At 38.1% G+C, this 17,025-nt stretch overlaps 1 protein-coding gene across 5 annotated transcripts in view; it reads left to right on the forward strand.

The window, feature by feature from the left end:
* The first annotated feature begins 932 nt into the window (after positions 1 to 932).
* si:dkey-219c3.2 (transcription initiation factor TFIID subunit 4) overlaps positions 933 to 17,025 on the forward strand; it is a 152,407-nt gene continuing 136,314 nt past the window's right edge. For all 5 annotated transcript variants that reach the window (XM_041793668.1, XM_041793686.1, XM_041793659.1 and 2 more), the window contains exons 1-2: positions 933 to 2,299; positions 5,679 to 5,845. In XM_041793668.1, the coding sequence (XP_041649602.1) occupies positions 934 to 2,299; positions 5,679 to 5,845 (1,533 nt within the window). In that variant the 5' untranslated portion in view covers position 933. The remainder of the gene's footprint in view (positions 2,300 to 5,678; positions 5,846 to 17,025) is intronic.

A 17,025-nucleotide genomic window follows, 5' to 3' on the forward strand; every position in this document is an offset into this window, starting at 1 on the left:
TAGGTTTTTTTTTTATTTCAGTGATATATTCTTAATATTATAGGATATTATGGGTGAGCCCTGAAATGGATGGAAAAAGTAAACATCATACAATTTAAAAAATACATTTAAACAATCCTTACTCCTAATTTTATTTGTACAAATTTAATGTCAGAAAACAAGTCAAAACCTAAATTAACTATTACGTAAAGCTGTTTCACACTCCCCAGGCTTGAGTGTCAACATGCTGTTGTCAAATACTTTTTTTTCCTGGTTAGCTTTTGATTAGCTTTCACTTAACAATATATGTGCCTTTAAAACGTACAAAAAAAAAAAAAAAAAAACAACTTTTAAAATGTTTTCAATATTATAAGATATTTCAGACACTGTAGGTATTTTAGTTTTTTTTTAACTTTGTTAGATTTACTTTGTAACTGAAGTTTTAAAAAGTGCTTTATAAACTCAATAATGTTATTATTGATATTGTTATAAATAAACTAAGGACATTTTGTTATTAAAGTTAGTTTTGTGAGCAAACTGTACAGTTTTAATTCACTAATGCCCCATTTTATTTTTGTTTCATTTTTGTTTCAGCCATGCTTTTTAAATTTAAGTTTTAGTCATTTAGTTGGTTTGAGTCAACTATAATGGCCTTTATATCGATGTATTTAAGCGTAGTTTTCCCGCGTTTCTAATTTCTAACCCATTAACTGCAGGATTCCGTGATTCTGTGATCCAAATTATTAGATATTTGTCGGTTATGCTACTACATGGTAATTAACCTCTTACTGTAGATCAAATTCTTAATAAGACTTGAAAGAAAAGGGAAAATCATGGAAGTACAACTAGAGACCCCCTCCCCTCCCCATCCAATGACGTAAGATTCATTCCCACAATGCCTAGTAACACGCAGGCGCACTGTAAAAAAAATACAAGAGCTATCTGTGATCAGAGATGGCGGGCGCCTCCGACCCCCTGGAAGATATGCTCTTTTCAGAGGTGGATGAAAAAGCGGTGAGCGACCTGGTGGGCTCGTTGGAGTCACAGCTTGCTGGCCAAAGCAACCCAGCAGGTAAAACAGACGAAAACGGAGGCTCTGGCTCAGTGCCCCCCGCAAACCATCACTTAGGAAAAACGCTACCAGCTCCAGTGGGCACCACAACAGTAGAACAACAACAACAAGGACGGCGGAATAAACCTGAGATGCGCCAGGAGATCAACTCTAAAGAGGTTAGCCCGGATAAAACTGTCACGTCCCCTTCTCTGGGCTGCACGCCTTCTTTTGACCAGCCTTCCTCCACTTCAGCTGCCGGTGTGAACGCCACTAGCAGCGGTTCGCAATCACATGGAGCATCCATCACAACACTGACTGCATCTGGTCTGTCAACTTTGGCAGCTACGCCAGGCAGCATCAGCACCACAACCAACCGGGGGTGTAAGGTTTCTTCAGGAACAGGTGAGGCGTCAACAGAGACTAACCCACCGAGGAGACGCATTACCACGCCGCGGAGGAGCGCTTCTGCTCGGGTAAAGAGTTTGAACGGCGCCGCTGTAACGACAAGGAGGAACAGCAGCACACCGGTGTTGGAAAACGTTAGCTCTGTGGATACAACTACACTAAACTCTACTCGGGCGGTGACATCCGCTATTAACACTTCCACTTTCACCGTCTCTAACGCTAGCCTCCCTGTAGGTCAGTCTGCTATTGCACTGGACCGGGGGACTCCCACCATCGCTTTGCATAGACTTCCCAGTCACATTGTGGCCAGCATTGCCCAGAACGGCAACGGGACCAGTGTGTCGGCCTTGGTCCAGCAGGGCGCCCGTATAGCACCCGTCACAACCTCAGCTTCACAGGACAACCACAGCAAAACGCTCACAGACACCGAGCCTTCCAAAACAGACGATTGTCAGTCCAAAATTGTAATGTCAAGCCAGTCTGTCAATTCTGTAATAAACACTGTATCTACTGCACCTTCAATTGTCATACCAACATCATCAACAACAACAGCAGCAGCAACTACCACCACCACAGTAACTCAGCCTCTGAGCTCTCCCACAACTGCTGCTTGTGTTACTGCAGTGGTGGCAACAAGTTCTGTTTGTGGAGCTGCTCAAACTACATCAGTGACAACTACCACCATCAGCATGGTCAGACCCACAGCTGCCTCCCCAACACCTGCTGTGGCGGCCTCTGCTCAGTCTCAACCCCGTCCTGGACTCACAGCACCTCAAAGGATTGTAGCCCCCCAGCTAATTGTCAGACCACCTCAGCAGCAGACAACCATTCAGCTGCCCCCTGGGTTTACCATCCCACCAGGTATGGTTTGCAGGAGTAGGCTAAAAGCAAGAAGGCACTGTTAATAGCCTTTAAAGCTTATGTATGGTACAAAGTCTGATAGACTGTCTTGAGTATAAGAAGGTTGTATTTATGATGTCCTTTTCACAGTGTGTCTGTTTGGTGTAGAGCCAAAGTAGCGTTTTCTGGCACAACTTTACCAACTTTCAAAGAGGGTGAAAAACGTGATGAAATCAGAAACCTACAGCAACATTTGTAGTTAATGGAACAACTTTATCTTGTTTGGAAGAAAAATATGCCTGTTGATAATACATGCTTTAATTCAAAGTAGCTGTGCTGTGAATTCATATGTGTGGCCCCATGGGGAATCAAACACTTCACACAGCAGTGTAATGATGTGCCAACTGAGGCGTGCAAATTGAAATATTTACACCAAGCATCCCTGACAGTATACAACAATAATACCACATCTGTGCAATAAATTTCTACAAACAAGACATTTACGTTGGACTTATGTTAGAATAAGTTTATCTGTATAGTTCAGCTGTCTAAATGATGTCTAAATCTATCACCCATGACTCCATAAGTGATTAGTGTTGAAAACTTGTTGCGTTAGAAATGTGCATCCATATTGTAGGAAGACACTTAAACTTATTCATATGGAAAGACCAGTTTCAAAACATTGTTCATTTTAGTATGAAAAGTCTGACATATTTTGCATCAGGAATCCTTCAAAGAGTGCTGAATAAGAGATGATACAAGACAGGTGTGATTAAAAAAGTTGTGTTTGTTTAAAAGCAGGGCTGCTTATGCCAGTATACAAAACTGGTTTAGGAATCTGTAAGGGACTTTACTTATGCACATGTTTTTTCCCCTTCTTATCAGACTGGTGTTTGTATTATTAATATGAACAGGGTAAAAAAAACAGCAGCTGTTCCCTCATATCAACTTTACCTGGGCCTCACACATTGGTGAAATAAAAGTTTATTTGTTTTAAGAGATCATTGCGATCTGTGATTTATCAATAAGTGCACAGTGTCTCCTTACTCTACCCCTCCTTCTGTTCACTTTGACAGAAGCACACTCTGTGCAGAGATGCTTATCATGTTTCTGTGGTAAATCCACTTGTTGTAGGACATCTCTGTTAAACTTCAGTATCTGTCATTATTTAGGAGGGAAATATAACTCTTTGAAGTTACTGCACTGATTCTGAGCAATGTAATGTACAATGTTACATCATGTGCCTTACTAAAAATCACTGTGTAATTGAATGAAAACAATGTATGCAGAAGACCTTGTACAAAATTCTGCTTATAGCCCCACTGGCCAGGGGCTGCCCTGTTTAAAACATAGTGGCTCTTGCTCTTAAAGTAATCTTAAACTTTTTTGAATAATATAATTACCTTTCAAGAAAAGACGAAATCACTGGAGACCATTTATCATTTACACCAACTGTCTCTTTAGGTAAAACTGGGGATGCACAAAAAGTAATGGCACTTATTAGTTTAAAAAACACTTTTGGTCAATTTTTAGGACTGTGGTAAACTTATTTTTACCACACTGAGTTAGAAATCTGTATTATTTTGGTACTTCCAAATAATAATTACAGACATGATATTTGGCAATCAAATAAGATATGTGATCATCAAATAATACATTAGTTTTAACCTAAAATAAATAGAAATAATTTGTCTTTCCCACATGAAAGTATCAATCCCTACATTAGAATCTACCACACAGCATGTCCCTAATATGGCAAACCGGTTGGCCAAGGACAAATACTCTGCAGAGCTCCTACCCTTTGAATTACTTAGATAAAATGATAGCCGTGAACAATGTTCATGAGATTTTAGTGCTGCTCCACTACTTTGTTTCATACTACCCTGAGTGCCCTCAAAAGTTAAAGCTCAGTCAGACAGCCGTGATAATTACCAGGATATGACGACAATATTGTTGATCTCAAGTTTTGTTTACAGATAAACAAATGTGTCATGAAATATTTTGTCATGGCATGACTGGCGTTTTAATAACTGTAATATATTTTTACAAATTCTACAAAAAATTTACATTGAATCTGTACTAATGGTCAGTAGAATTTCTCTGGTTTCTTTTTATAGTGCTTTTATAGTCTGAGCAGTATTGACCAATCACTGTACATATGAACAGGCTTTGTTGTATACAGGAGAAACTGTCTATTATGCAGCAAAAGGCAGGTGGACTGCAGGGCACACTCATGACATCCTGGCTTCCATCTGCGATGTTCAGACTCTGTAGTTGTTTTCTACTTAAAACAATGATACAGAGGTTTATTGAGTCAATGCAAATTAAAATGAATTGATTTATAAAATCATTTCAAATAGTATAATACTGAATAAAAAGGAAAATTCTACCTCAATTTTAATATGATGAAACAGCAGGAAACAAAGCAGCCCTAGTCATCAATCAACCTCACTGATTTTTCTTTTTTGATGGGTCATTAAAGCCTATCAGTGTTTAAATTCTTGGACTACTTGGAAATGAAATGCATCAGAAATTTTCTATCCCACCTCCATTCAACAAACCTGTGCACCTGTGGAGCGGTAGAGTAACGTCTTGGAGTAGTAGCACTGCTGCGGGATGTTACAGACCAAAAAAAAAAAAAGGAAGTATGGGTTGGAAATCTTGTAAGGCTGACCACTGGCTTCACCAGAATTACAGAAAAATTAGTGTTCATTCACAGTGGCAGGTATCACCATCAGATCATCTATTATCATTTCTGACAGGTTTGGGGACTGAAATATCTGTAAGCCTTGCATATTAAAAATATATAAAAGGGTTTGAAGACAAAAGCTATAACTAATCTCTTCAACCAAGTATGTAAGACATCTCTGATCTTGACATGAAAACTTTAAAAACATGACTTTGTATGCTGTGCCACAGTACAATACAAAAAACAATAACACAATGTGTTGTTCTAATTATGGAGTTAGCTGAGGAGAGGAGATTTTTGACTTTCTTTTTAAAATGCATTGTTTTTTTTAACCTGTGGTCAGTCTGGTTTGTGAATAGTAGTTAACATTTTAACTGACTGCTGGTTTAGAGTATTTCAAATGCAACGCTCCCAGTGAAATATTCCTTATTGGCATGAATATCAGCAATACAGTCTTACAAATGGATGGAAGAAAACAAACACTATTCATTGATAGCACAGAATAAAAAATAAGTGGATTAGTTAAACAATAAACTTGATTGAAAAGAGTGTCTATGTGTATAAAAGATTGTGTGATATGTCTTTTTTCAGTTCCTTCAACGCCGTGTGTTAATGTTGCAATCTATGCATGACTCATGTCTCCTTTCAATACCGTTCAATGACTGAGAAGTCGTTTTGTTTCCTCTGGTAATGTTCTATGTGATTCTTCAGGGATGGTGTTGGTACGCACAGAGCTGGGCCAGCTGGTGATGGTTCCTCAGCAGGCTTTGGCTCAAGCTCAGGCTCAGGCACAGGCACAGGCACAAGCCCAGAACAACATCTCCCCACGACCTGCCACTCCCACAACAGGAGCATCCTTCAGAGTCACTACTCCACAGGTGAGAGTCTGCTACACAACACACAAAGGAGGTGCTACTAAAACACTTACATTAGAAAGACAACAATACACAGTGTTGCTAGCTACAGCTAGACTATAGATCATGTATTAAGATGGATGGAGAAACAACTGCTTGGGAGTGAAGCCAAAAGATTTAGAGCTCCACAGACACATGACTACTATGACATTACTCACTACAAAGAAATACAAAAGTACTGGTGCTGAGGCTTCATTTCAGTCAGTTACATTCAAGGTTTATTTCTGAGCCGTAAAAGTAACAGAAAGTAACAGGAGTAGTCTACTTAACACAAATGTGTCATCACAGGGGCTCTCACAGATAGAGAACCTACAAAGACCAGACGAAAAAAGGTGCCATTCATACACAGGCAGTGATCTTTGTGTATGTAAAAGTCTAGATGTCTACATAGCTGTCCTTATTAATAGCTCTTTGTTACGTTTCTAGTTAAATGTCAAAAAAGGCTCACTAGACATGTACATATTCAGTTCATTTAGTGCTCCTGCAGTCAGCAAGACATTGCTACAGAATATACCGTTTTCATAAAAGGATTTCTATCAGAAATGTTGTGTTTGTATTTGTTTTAAAAATATATATTACAACAGCATAGCATCATCTGTGTTTGACATCTAGAGTCTGCTCTCATCATTGCTTTCAGATTTATTTCACTTGCAGGATTTGAAGAGTGACACAGTAGTATGCCAAACTCTCATCAGAGGTAGATACGAGGGTGGTGGTGGGGTTGAAAGCAAGAATGCAGTACTGATACAGGCCAAAGCTGGCTATGGCAACACAGAGAGAGAAAGACTGGAAATCTTGCAGTTTAAATAGACAGCCAATAGAGTGGTGCAGGAATGAGTCCTAAAACGCAGAAGTGAGTTAGCATTTTAGCACTTCTGGTTTCCTCGTCTGAAAGTCTATGGGATTTTTGACAGAGTTTTTGGTTAAATGCCTGAAATAAGGTCTGTGGTGAACACAAGCTCAAGAGAGTTTAATGTTTTATCCTACGACATAAAATACATCCGAAAAGTACCCCACCTTTGAATTATATATCTCTTCAAGTCTTAATAAAGACGGTTGCTAAAGGAGAGCTAACTAGGGCTAGAGCCGAGACCGAATACGTCATCACCCCAAGCGCGGCAACTGAGCCTACACGTATCCTCAGGTGATGACGCTTAATTCAGTTGACTGTGTTGTATTTCAATATAGCATGGCATTAGCTTTTTACTTTCATCAGTTATGTTAAGGAACTAGATATGATGCTTTTATTATCAGTTTATGAAGATTATCTTGGTGAACAGAATGCGTAAGTTTCATAAACTTTTATTGGACACAGAACTTATTTTGAGGAATGATCCAAAAACCCATTGAAAAATCCCATAGGCTTGCCGCCGGGGGAACCCATGGAACGCTAACTGCCGGGATTTGCCTACAAAATTACATCATGACTGCACCACCCTATTGGCAGGATGTTTGTCGGGTGATTGGATGATGATGCATGTCAGTTGTGAAATCAGTGCAGCTTGAGGTTTTCAGTTCTGACATTTACAAGTCTCTAAAGCCCCTTTTGCACAGGATTAGTATTACATAGGGACCTATGGTAGTTTGTAATGATTGTGTGGAATATCTTTATTTTTAATTCTGGTGGCAGAAACTTGACAGCTGTAAAGTAAGCATCAAGAAGTCCCTGTCCATGTCTGCATCTCTTATCCTTTCTGGATATAACAAAGAGCTGATAAATCCTATCTGATATTTAGCACTATCGCTTGTTATGTTTTAGAGAAAATAGAGATCTCACGTTAACAAATCAGCATTTTGATATATTATTCTAAAAACTCTGACCTACCACGAGGCACGTCCCATGCATTATAGACCAATTAATAAACACAGTTACTGATAATTGAACAGCAAAACCAAGACACATCATCTGAAAAGCTATAAAACCAGTCACTGATGCAGGGAGAGAGAGTGAGAAAAGAGATAGCATGCTAGAGTTACTCAGGTTGCAAAACCTTTAAGTCTTTCTGAGCAACATTAAAAAAATGATCCAATCCCCTCTCTCAGATGAATTGCGTTTCATTTCAAAATGTTAAAAATAACAAATTCAATCATAAGCTTTACAAAGGAAATAGTGTTCTCTTTAAGTTAATGATCAATAATTTTGTATTTATAACTGAATGTCCTTCACAAAATGTAAAATATAAAAATATTCTCCAGAATATTTATACAGCATTTCCTGGGGGCCCCCTGGCCCTTCTCTTATCTTACAGTACTTGCTGTGATAAAAAAAAACTCTGTTGTGAAACACTAGTCTAATTTCCTACCATATGCTCTACCAAGCTGCCCATTACAATTGTGCAGCTCACCTTTATTTTGACAGGTCTTCCCCAACAAAAAAAGTTATTCTGCTTTTTAATAATAATGAAACAGTTTTGAATCACTTAAGCACATGTGCTAAAATTTACATATAGACAGAATAGAGACATTAAATGTACCTGAAATCATGAAATTTAGGCACTGATGGACCAAAAAAAATGCTTTGTCCTATACCATTTAAATTTTCATAAACAGTACATGAAATAAAAAGATTCAGCCCTGGTCGAGCATACCAAGAAATCTCACACCTTTCAAAAAGTGTGATTCATTCTCCCTCAGTTCAGGCCTTAAAAATGTCTTAAAAAGCTTTAAATGTGATTTTCAAAAGTTCATAGGAACCCCACTAGCAGCCTGTATTATGGTTTTCTACACATATGGGCTTTTATAGTGCTTTTCTGTCAGTTCATTTCATCATATGTTGACTATTGACTTTACTTTGCTTGATTTATGAATTTAAACTACTTTCCAGCATAGTGCTTCTTCTGTGCTTCCAACAGCTTCTCTTTACCTGTGCCTAAACTTATATCAGTATTATTTAGCATACATTTTATGCACAACACAATTTACATTTGGCTTCAACAGCTGATCCTTGTGAGGAGGGTTGTTGTGGGTGATGATCTGAAATTAATAAGGTGCAGAATAACTTCAACAGAATCAGAAAACGTGACAGATGACAAGATCAGTTCGTATTTAACGGGAGACGTCTCATACATTAATGGGAGTGACATTAAAGAGCTTGTCCTTCTTTCCTTCCTTTTCTTCTCTGTCTGATCAGCTGCAGAGCCACCCATCTTACAGATGCTACCTCAATGTGTAATTGGAGAGCCAGGGGAGATTGATCACTCGTGTATTGATTATGAACAGCTTGCAACTGGTTATAAAAATGTAAAAACACTTCGGCCCATGTTATTTATCGTGAACTCTGGTTGACAGATGTGTAGGACGGGTTATATCATTGAAAAACGTGCACGACATTGCATTTTTGTATGGAATTTAGAAATTAAAAATCACTGTATGTTTTCATTGCTGCTGTGCTACAGCACCTCCATGTTTTCCTTCAGAAATATCTGTTAATTTGACTACATTACTGATTCCACCTATCCTGTGCGAATGCACCACTGCAAACACTGATGTCAGGGGGTAATTCACAAATATTCAGAGGTCCTAAAGGGATATTTACCCCATGTGAATAGTGCTTAAACTTTCTTGTACAAAATTTGTATAACTCTGATTACCACCAGATATTAGTGGGAAAGAATATTTTTAAGCACAGGTGTTAGTTTGTAACATTTTCCTTTTGTTGTCCAGGCTAGGGTGGGACAGAAATTGTGATATCAATTAGATTCTAAATGCCGCATTCTGTGTTTGAACAGATGAGACATTGCTGAAATTAAACTAATACATCTTTCTAAAATATTAATCTGCCATGTTATTTTCCCTCATGCTGATTTATTTTGTTTTTGTTTTGTGGTAATTAGATGTTTTATGGGTAAAAGAGGGGGTATTATGTAATAATTGACAGCTCTGTTGACAAATGCAGCCCCTCATAACATTCTGGACCAGATCAGCAGATCAGAGGAGGGAAGGTGAGTTATTGAACTTCTTCCATGTGTCTACTCCAGACAGGCTCACGAACCTATTCCGCTTTGGACTGTGCTGACATGACAAACCACTGATGTTTAATCAATAAGTTAAATGTGTGCTCTAGTCAGGAAAAGAGGCGAGGTGTTAAACCTGGGGTTATACCAGCCAGCTCCCCTCTGCATGTCTTGGCTCCAAATTACATCATCAGCCCAATATATCAGTGACTGCCACGAGGGTGTTTTTGATATAACACTTGAACAATGGAGGGAGATGGAGACATGTGATTATTTATAAGATACAGTTATTGTTTTATACATAACGTATACAGCTGTGCGTCATTACATGCTTGTTTCTGGCATGAGCAATCATATCCTCAGAGGTTTTCTTTCATTGTACATTTTCTAAATTAAATGTAAATACCGTTTATTTCTCTCCTGTTCATTTTTAAAGAAGAAAGAGATTACTAGTTTGTGCACATCCATGCAAAACGCACACAAGAAGATTGTAAACTGCGGAAAACAGGAAATAGGTCCGCACAATGTCCAGCTCCAAGTGAACAACTTTATTCAACACAAGGCAGAGTTGATCTGCAAGAAATCTTGTTTCGTTTCAACATTATGATCTTGTAATGAAAATGTTGCCTTGTATTAAATAAAGTTACCTACTGGGAGGTGAACACTGCACAGGGCTTTTCTATTTTTCTCTTTTTTGAAGACACAAGTCAGAAAAATATGTAAAATGTGTTTAAAAACAGAATGCAGTGATTTGCAAATTCTTCAACGTATACTCAGTTGAAGAAAGCACAAAGACAAGAAACCTATTGTTCAAAATGTTACATATTTTGCTTTTGGTAATACACATACTGTATATTCTGAATTTGATGCCTGCAACACAAAAGTCTGGGCAGGGAAATGCTTGCAGTTCCCTAGCAAGGACCACACTAAAACAGAATGCATTTAACAGTTTAATCGAGATTGATAAGAGTGTGTAGTGAGACTATTGTCTCTTGTGATGAAGATGAGGGATGTGGGTAAGTAGTTTTAGTCTAGTCTGGGAGATGCATGAAGGCTCGACAGAGAGAGACTCAGGATGGGGGTTCCGTCTCAGGCGTCGTTCTCCCCGAGCTGATCTCAACCCAGACTGTGACTAGAATTAGATGAGTCTTGGGTGAAGCCAATGGATGAAGGAGGAGATTAATGAGTTAGAGAAGGGAGAGAGGGTGGGTTGTAGACTCTCAGACGGACGGTGTGATGTGGGTTGGCTACGTTTAAGTAGGCTTGTCAGGTGATTGAAGGTGTGGTTTTGGTGTGGCCTTGCTCCCGAACTTAAGTTAAAATAAATATTAACCCCATTTGTGTTTTATTACCTTTCTTTCTAACAACACTAAGTAAATGTCTGGATAATGAAGAATGCTATTTTTGAAGTGTTAAAAGGGGAATTTTTACCCATTCTTGCTTGACGTACATCTTGGGTTGCTCAACAGTGCAGAGTTTCTGTTGTTGTATTTTGTGCTCATAATGCGCCACACTTTTTCAGTGGTAGACAGGTCTGGACTGCATGCAAGCCAGTCAAGTTCCCACACTCTTTTTACTGTGAAGCCATACTGTTGTGAATCATCCAAAGTGTAGCTTGGTGTTGTCTTACTGAAATAAGCAGGGACATTCTAGAAAGAACTCGATATAAGCATAAGTTCCTCCAAACCTCCAAACCATACCTCTCAGGATCAATGGTGGCTTCACAGATGTGCAAGTTACCCATGGGATTAATACACCCCAAAACCAGAACAGATGCTGCCTTTTGAACTCTGCCTTAATAACAATCTGGCTGGTCCTTATCCTCTTTAGCCCAAAGGACTTGACAGCCATTATTTATTTCCTCAGTTTGACATGTTGATTCAGAAGTCTACAGCACACTTCTCCACTTTAGGTCAGTCCATCTCAGATGGGCTTGTGGAAAGAAAAGTCAGCGGTGATTTAGCGGCACTTCTTGGGTTGTTAATATGGCTTCGCTTAACTTTAATTTGTAGATGTTAACTGACAGAGGTTTTTCTGATGTGTTCCTGAGTCCATGTTGTATTATCCATTGCAGAATGATGCTGGTTTTTGATGCAGTGCTGCCTGAGGGCAACATTCAGTGTTGGTTTGGCAGTCTGGGCAGCCTTGCCCCATAAATGCAGAGATGTCCCAGATTCTCTGAAACTTTATTGGCATTACAAATGTAGATGGTGAACTCTCTAAATTCCTTGCAATAACACATTGAGGAAGTGAAGATCCTCCTACCATCTTTGCTGACTGTGTAATACAGGAGTGATCCTTTTTACCCAATCATGCCACTGTCACCTGTTACCAACTAACCTGCCTACCTGTGGAATGTTCCACGTATTTCTTCAGCATCTATCTAAGCCATAATCTAAGACATAATAGTTTGATTGAAGCTGTGCAAGGACAAATAACTAAGTGTTGCCAGATCCGTCTACTAGTTCTTAGTGCAACAGTAAGTAGCAGCACTTGTTATTTGTGCTCAGTCACCTCTCATGCACACCAGTAAAGAGTGCTAGATTGTATGCATAAAGGATGGGACATTGTAATGGGGTTTGAGCACTTTTAATAAATGGTCTATTTGAAACCAGGGTCCTCCACTGCTGTATGTGGGTAGCCTTAAAAATGTATCAACTTCAGTAATGCCTGTGATTCTCTTCTTTATAATAACAGCAAATACAGGCCTATCCACTTTCTGTGTTTTTGCTAATAGCTAATAGTACACCTCGGTGATGCCATCTTACAAATATTCTTTGAAGTGTTTGCTGTGTTTCCATTAGGGGTGTGACGAGATCTCGCGAGATTTAAACACAACGAGGTTTCTTGTCACGGAAAAATCCATCTCATTTTTATACATAGCATAAAAAAAAGCTTCTGTCGGAAAAGAAATCTGAAAGCAGCACAGTTGTTCTAGTTAATAAAATTTTTAGAAAAGTAGACTATATTCAAGATTTTGTGATAAGGAAGAGTTATATACTGAGGACAACAAAGACAAGTTTGATGACAGATGATTAGGGTCTATGGACAGCTCCTGGTGCTGAAATCAAACAGGCTGTATATTGATTTAACATATTACATTTCTTCTTGTCTCACTCTTATTTACTAAAAATCCATCTGCATTTTTTTGGAAAAAAGTGGTCTGGGTTATTTTATGGAATACCGAAGAGTTGAAAAAATATATGGTAAAAAAACCAAACACAAAATAGATACCATAAATCAAGCAATACAAACAGTTGAATTTGAGAACCACTGGTTATTCCTTTCAGACTATATTCCTTTCATAAAACACATCACAAAGTTTATTTGAACAATTTAGAAAATGAATAAAACAATTATTAAAACTGTTAAAAGAAGAAAAATATTGTTTTTCTCTTAAAGTATTTGCTTGAAGAATATTGGCCATAGTTTTTATGACATATGCTTTGATTATCTGTTTAATGTATCTGTTTAATTTGTTTAATGTCTTTGGACATTAGATGAAGAGTTGTAATTGACTGAAGTTTTAAAGCACGCAGATTTTTTTGTGAAGAAATGTTATTTATAGGTTGCTGATAGCCTAGTAGCAGAGGTGGAAAAATACACACCTTGTACTCAATTAAAAGTACAGTTACCTCACTTAAAAATTACTTTAGGTCTATAAATGTACTCAAGCAAGAGTTAAAAGTATCTAATTTAAAGTTTAAAGTACTAAGTAGCTAGGAGTTGTACAGTAAAATTTGATCGTCCTTATTGGCAAGAACAACAAGAGAATAGATCTCCAATCAGGTTGTTCAGGTAAAGTCACACCTATTTAACAAAATAGAATACACAGAAAAATAGACAGTGGTAATTAAACTCATATAGAGTTAAATTTAACTTTAAAAGCATTTATATTTGTCCACATTACATACAGTTAAACTACACATTTAAAAGTGTGTATTTTTTTACAAAATGACAGAGCTGTTGTAACTCTTGAAAATCTGTGGTAAGGTCGGTCTCTTCTGGCATGAACAAAGCAAAGAGTCAACCTCATAGGAAGGCAATGAACACTGATGAAGAATATGCACAATGCTTCCTTTAGAAGCACCTAAAGTCACAGACACTCTAACTCAGTGGATAACTTCACTCATGGTGCTAAAATTGGGAAGTTTTGGATTGAGATGTGGAATCATTCTCTGTTTATGTGCTACTGTGTAGTCAACAGAGGTGGAAAAGGTACAGGAGTCAAGTAAAAGTACAGTTTCTCTGGTTAAAACTTACTAAAGTAGAGGTTAAATGAATTCAAAAAACTACAAGTACCCCAAGAAACTACTCAGTTACAGTAATTTGAGTACATGTAATTGGTTACTTTCCACTCCTGCCCAGTAGCAGTGAGGTTGATCCCCATGGACAGAGGCAGTAGTCTCCCAAAGAGTCAGCTTAGGTTCAAATCCAACCTACAGCTTGTTTTCTGCATGCCATTTCTCACTCTGACACTTAGTAAAAAAGGAAAAAAGCCCCAAAATAAATCTTTAAAAAACAATAAAGAAACATTTTTCACACACGTGTAGAACCCCATAACCAACACAAATCAAAAATTTCTCAGAGAAGCTTGAACTTTAAATAATTAGTAAAGATTAGTTACAATAAGAAAGCTTTACAAATTGGTTTTACTGAAGTACAAACCAAATTGATCAATCTTTTTTTTTTTTTTCAATATACAATACTAATTGTGAATGCACAGCAGCAGTTTCTGTGTCTCTTTGGCTCTAAAAAGGCATAGAGTGCCATCTTCACATTCCTTAATGAGAGAACCTGAACAAAGATTTCTGATTGTTCAGGCACATTCACCACACACTTCAGTCCTTTGAGCCTGAAGGAATTTCTGTCAATGTTACTAAAGGAACCGCTGACCTTTGTCAACAGCAGAACGACTGATTCAATTGAAGAAACTCTGATCTTATTATATGTGCATACACACAGTGAATGCTGGGTGGGGACCGCCTCATTAAGATAACAGCTGAGCTCCAGAGCCTAATTGGGCGGTGATTAATATGTTAAACTGTGTAATTATATTCAGCGAATATTCCTGATTATTTTACTTATAGATTAACTGAGATTAATAGCTGAATTAATGTCCCAAGGCTCCTTAATGACTCCATGGGGTCCTCTCATCAAAATTTAACCAGCCACTGAATCATTAATTGGAATTTGCTTATTATCACCTGTGGAGACATCATTCATGGGAACACTTGGGCTTGTGCTGCTGGATCCATACCTCTGAGCTTAACTGCTTCTAATTTGATTACCGGGTGGTTGCTTGTTTACAGCTTCTCTATGAATAAAGGAGAACCGTGAATAATTCATCAGTCAGTCTTTATTTGTAAAGCACTAATTTATAACAGATTTTGACAAACAGTACTCACTCTGGATGGAACGTCTTAAACATGTCCCTCTTTTAAAGTTGGCCTCAGAACTTATGACATTAAATTATACAAACAGAAGAAAATCAAGTGAAAAAGAATCTCCAGACCAGCAGCGGCACCTGCCTGGACCGACACTTCGCTCTGCTTCATTCAAGACACACTGCAGGTCTATTTTCAGCGCTGGTTGCTGCCAAACGGTGTCAATACCCATCGATCAGAAAGCTCCAGAAGAGGAAGCCACAAGCGTAGAATATCTGGTTCTTTCAAAATACGACACAATACATGGACTCCTGATCGTAAATCATCACTATATCAACATAACGTTGCATCCTGCAGAGAGAGCAAAGGGTCACCAAGGGGTCAGTGGGTCACAGAGCTACAACGGCGCCATTGATGACTTATACCGGAAAGGATGATAAATTAAGCCCAAAAGGTAAAATAGTCCGCTGTTGACATACTATTCCTGTGTGAACTCGCAGCTCTCCCATGACCTCTTCCTACTGATTAGGGCTTCGCACCGCGGCGCAGTGCTCTAGACTGACTTCCAATGGTTGAGGTCACTCAGCTTCAGCGGGACCAAACCTGTGGCGCTTCAGTGTGCGGCGCAGTTGTCCTATGTGGAAATTACGGTTAAGGATCTACATCAGTGATACTCAACGTGTGGCTCTAGAGCTACATGTGGCTCTTTTGGGATAATTTGTGGCTCTTTTAAATCTTAATTTGTAATATTATTCTTCCAGAAAACCATACAAAGCGAAACTTTGACCGCAGAAATCATCCATTGCAAGTCACATTAGTTTGTTTCTGATTTTAATTGCAACCCGGTATTTTTGTCTGTATATTTTCATTGCCCTTATTTGACATGTTTTGCCCCTTTTTTCCCATTGTGTTGCCACTTTTAATCAATTTTATTGCTTTAAGCCTACTTTTGCCACTTCTATTTGCCACTTTTTGCCTATATTTGGCCCTTTTATCCCGTTTTTACCCTTTTTCACCAGTTTTATCCTTATTTTTTGCAATTCTCTCCTGTTTTTGCCACCTATCACTCATTTCAGCTGCCTTTTGCCATTAAATGCCACTTTTCTCCTCATCTTTGCCACTCTTTGCTACTTTTTACCTATTACTTGCACCATTTTGCTGCTTTTTGCCTGTTTTAGTCACTTTTCACTAATTTTTTTTAATTTTTCTTACTACTTTTTGACCCGTAACTTATTTTTTGTCACTTTTACCCATTTTTGCCACTTCACCACTAAGACTGTGGCTCTTGCAAAGGTATTTTTCAACAATTTGACTCTTGGTTGAACAGGGTTGAGTAACACTGATCTATACACCGCGTTCCACATTATTATGCAAACAATGTTTTTCTCTGATTTTCTAAATATCAATGCAAATGACAGTCATAATATTTTTCAAGTCATCAACAGTTAGAGTATAATTCAAATGTTTTGGAACAAACTTCATAATGATAACTATTATTTTTTTTTAAATAAAAACCTCAAAATGCACTTTTCCACATGTTCCACATTATTAAGCAGGCCACAGGTTTCAGCAATATGGGAAAGAAAAAGGATCTCTCTGCTGCTGAAAAGTGTCAAATAGTGTAATGCCTTGGACAAGGAATGAAAACATTCGATATTTCAGGAAAAATTAATCATGATCATCGTACTGTGAAGAAATTTGTGGCTGATTCAGAGCACAGACGGGTTTGTGCAGATAAAGACATAATGAGGAAGGTTTCTGATAGACAAATACATCAGATTAAGAGAGCAGATGCTAAAATGCC

The sequence above is a fragment of the Cheilinus undulatus genome, linkage group 1 (assembly GCF_018320785.1).
Source record: "Cheilinus undulatus linkage group 1, ASM1832078v1, whole genome shotgun sequence".
NCBI classification, from domain to species: domain Eukaryota; kingdom Metazoa; phylum Chordata; class Actinopteri; order Labriformes; family Labridae; genus Cheilinus; species Cheilinus undulatus.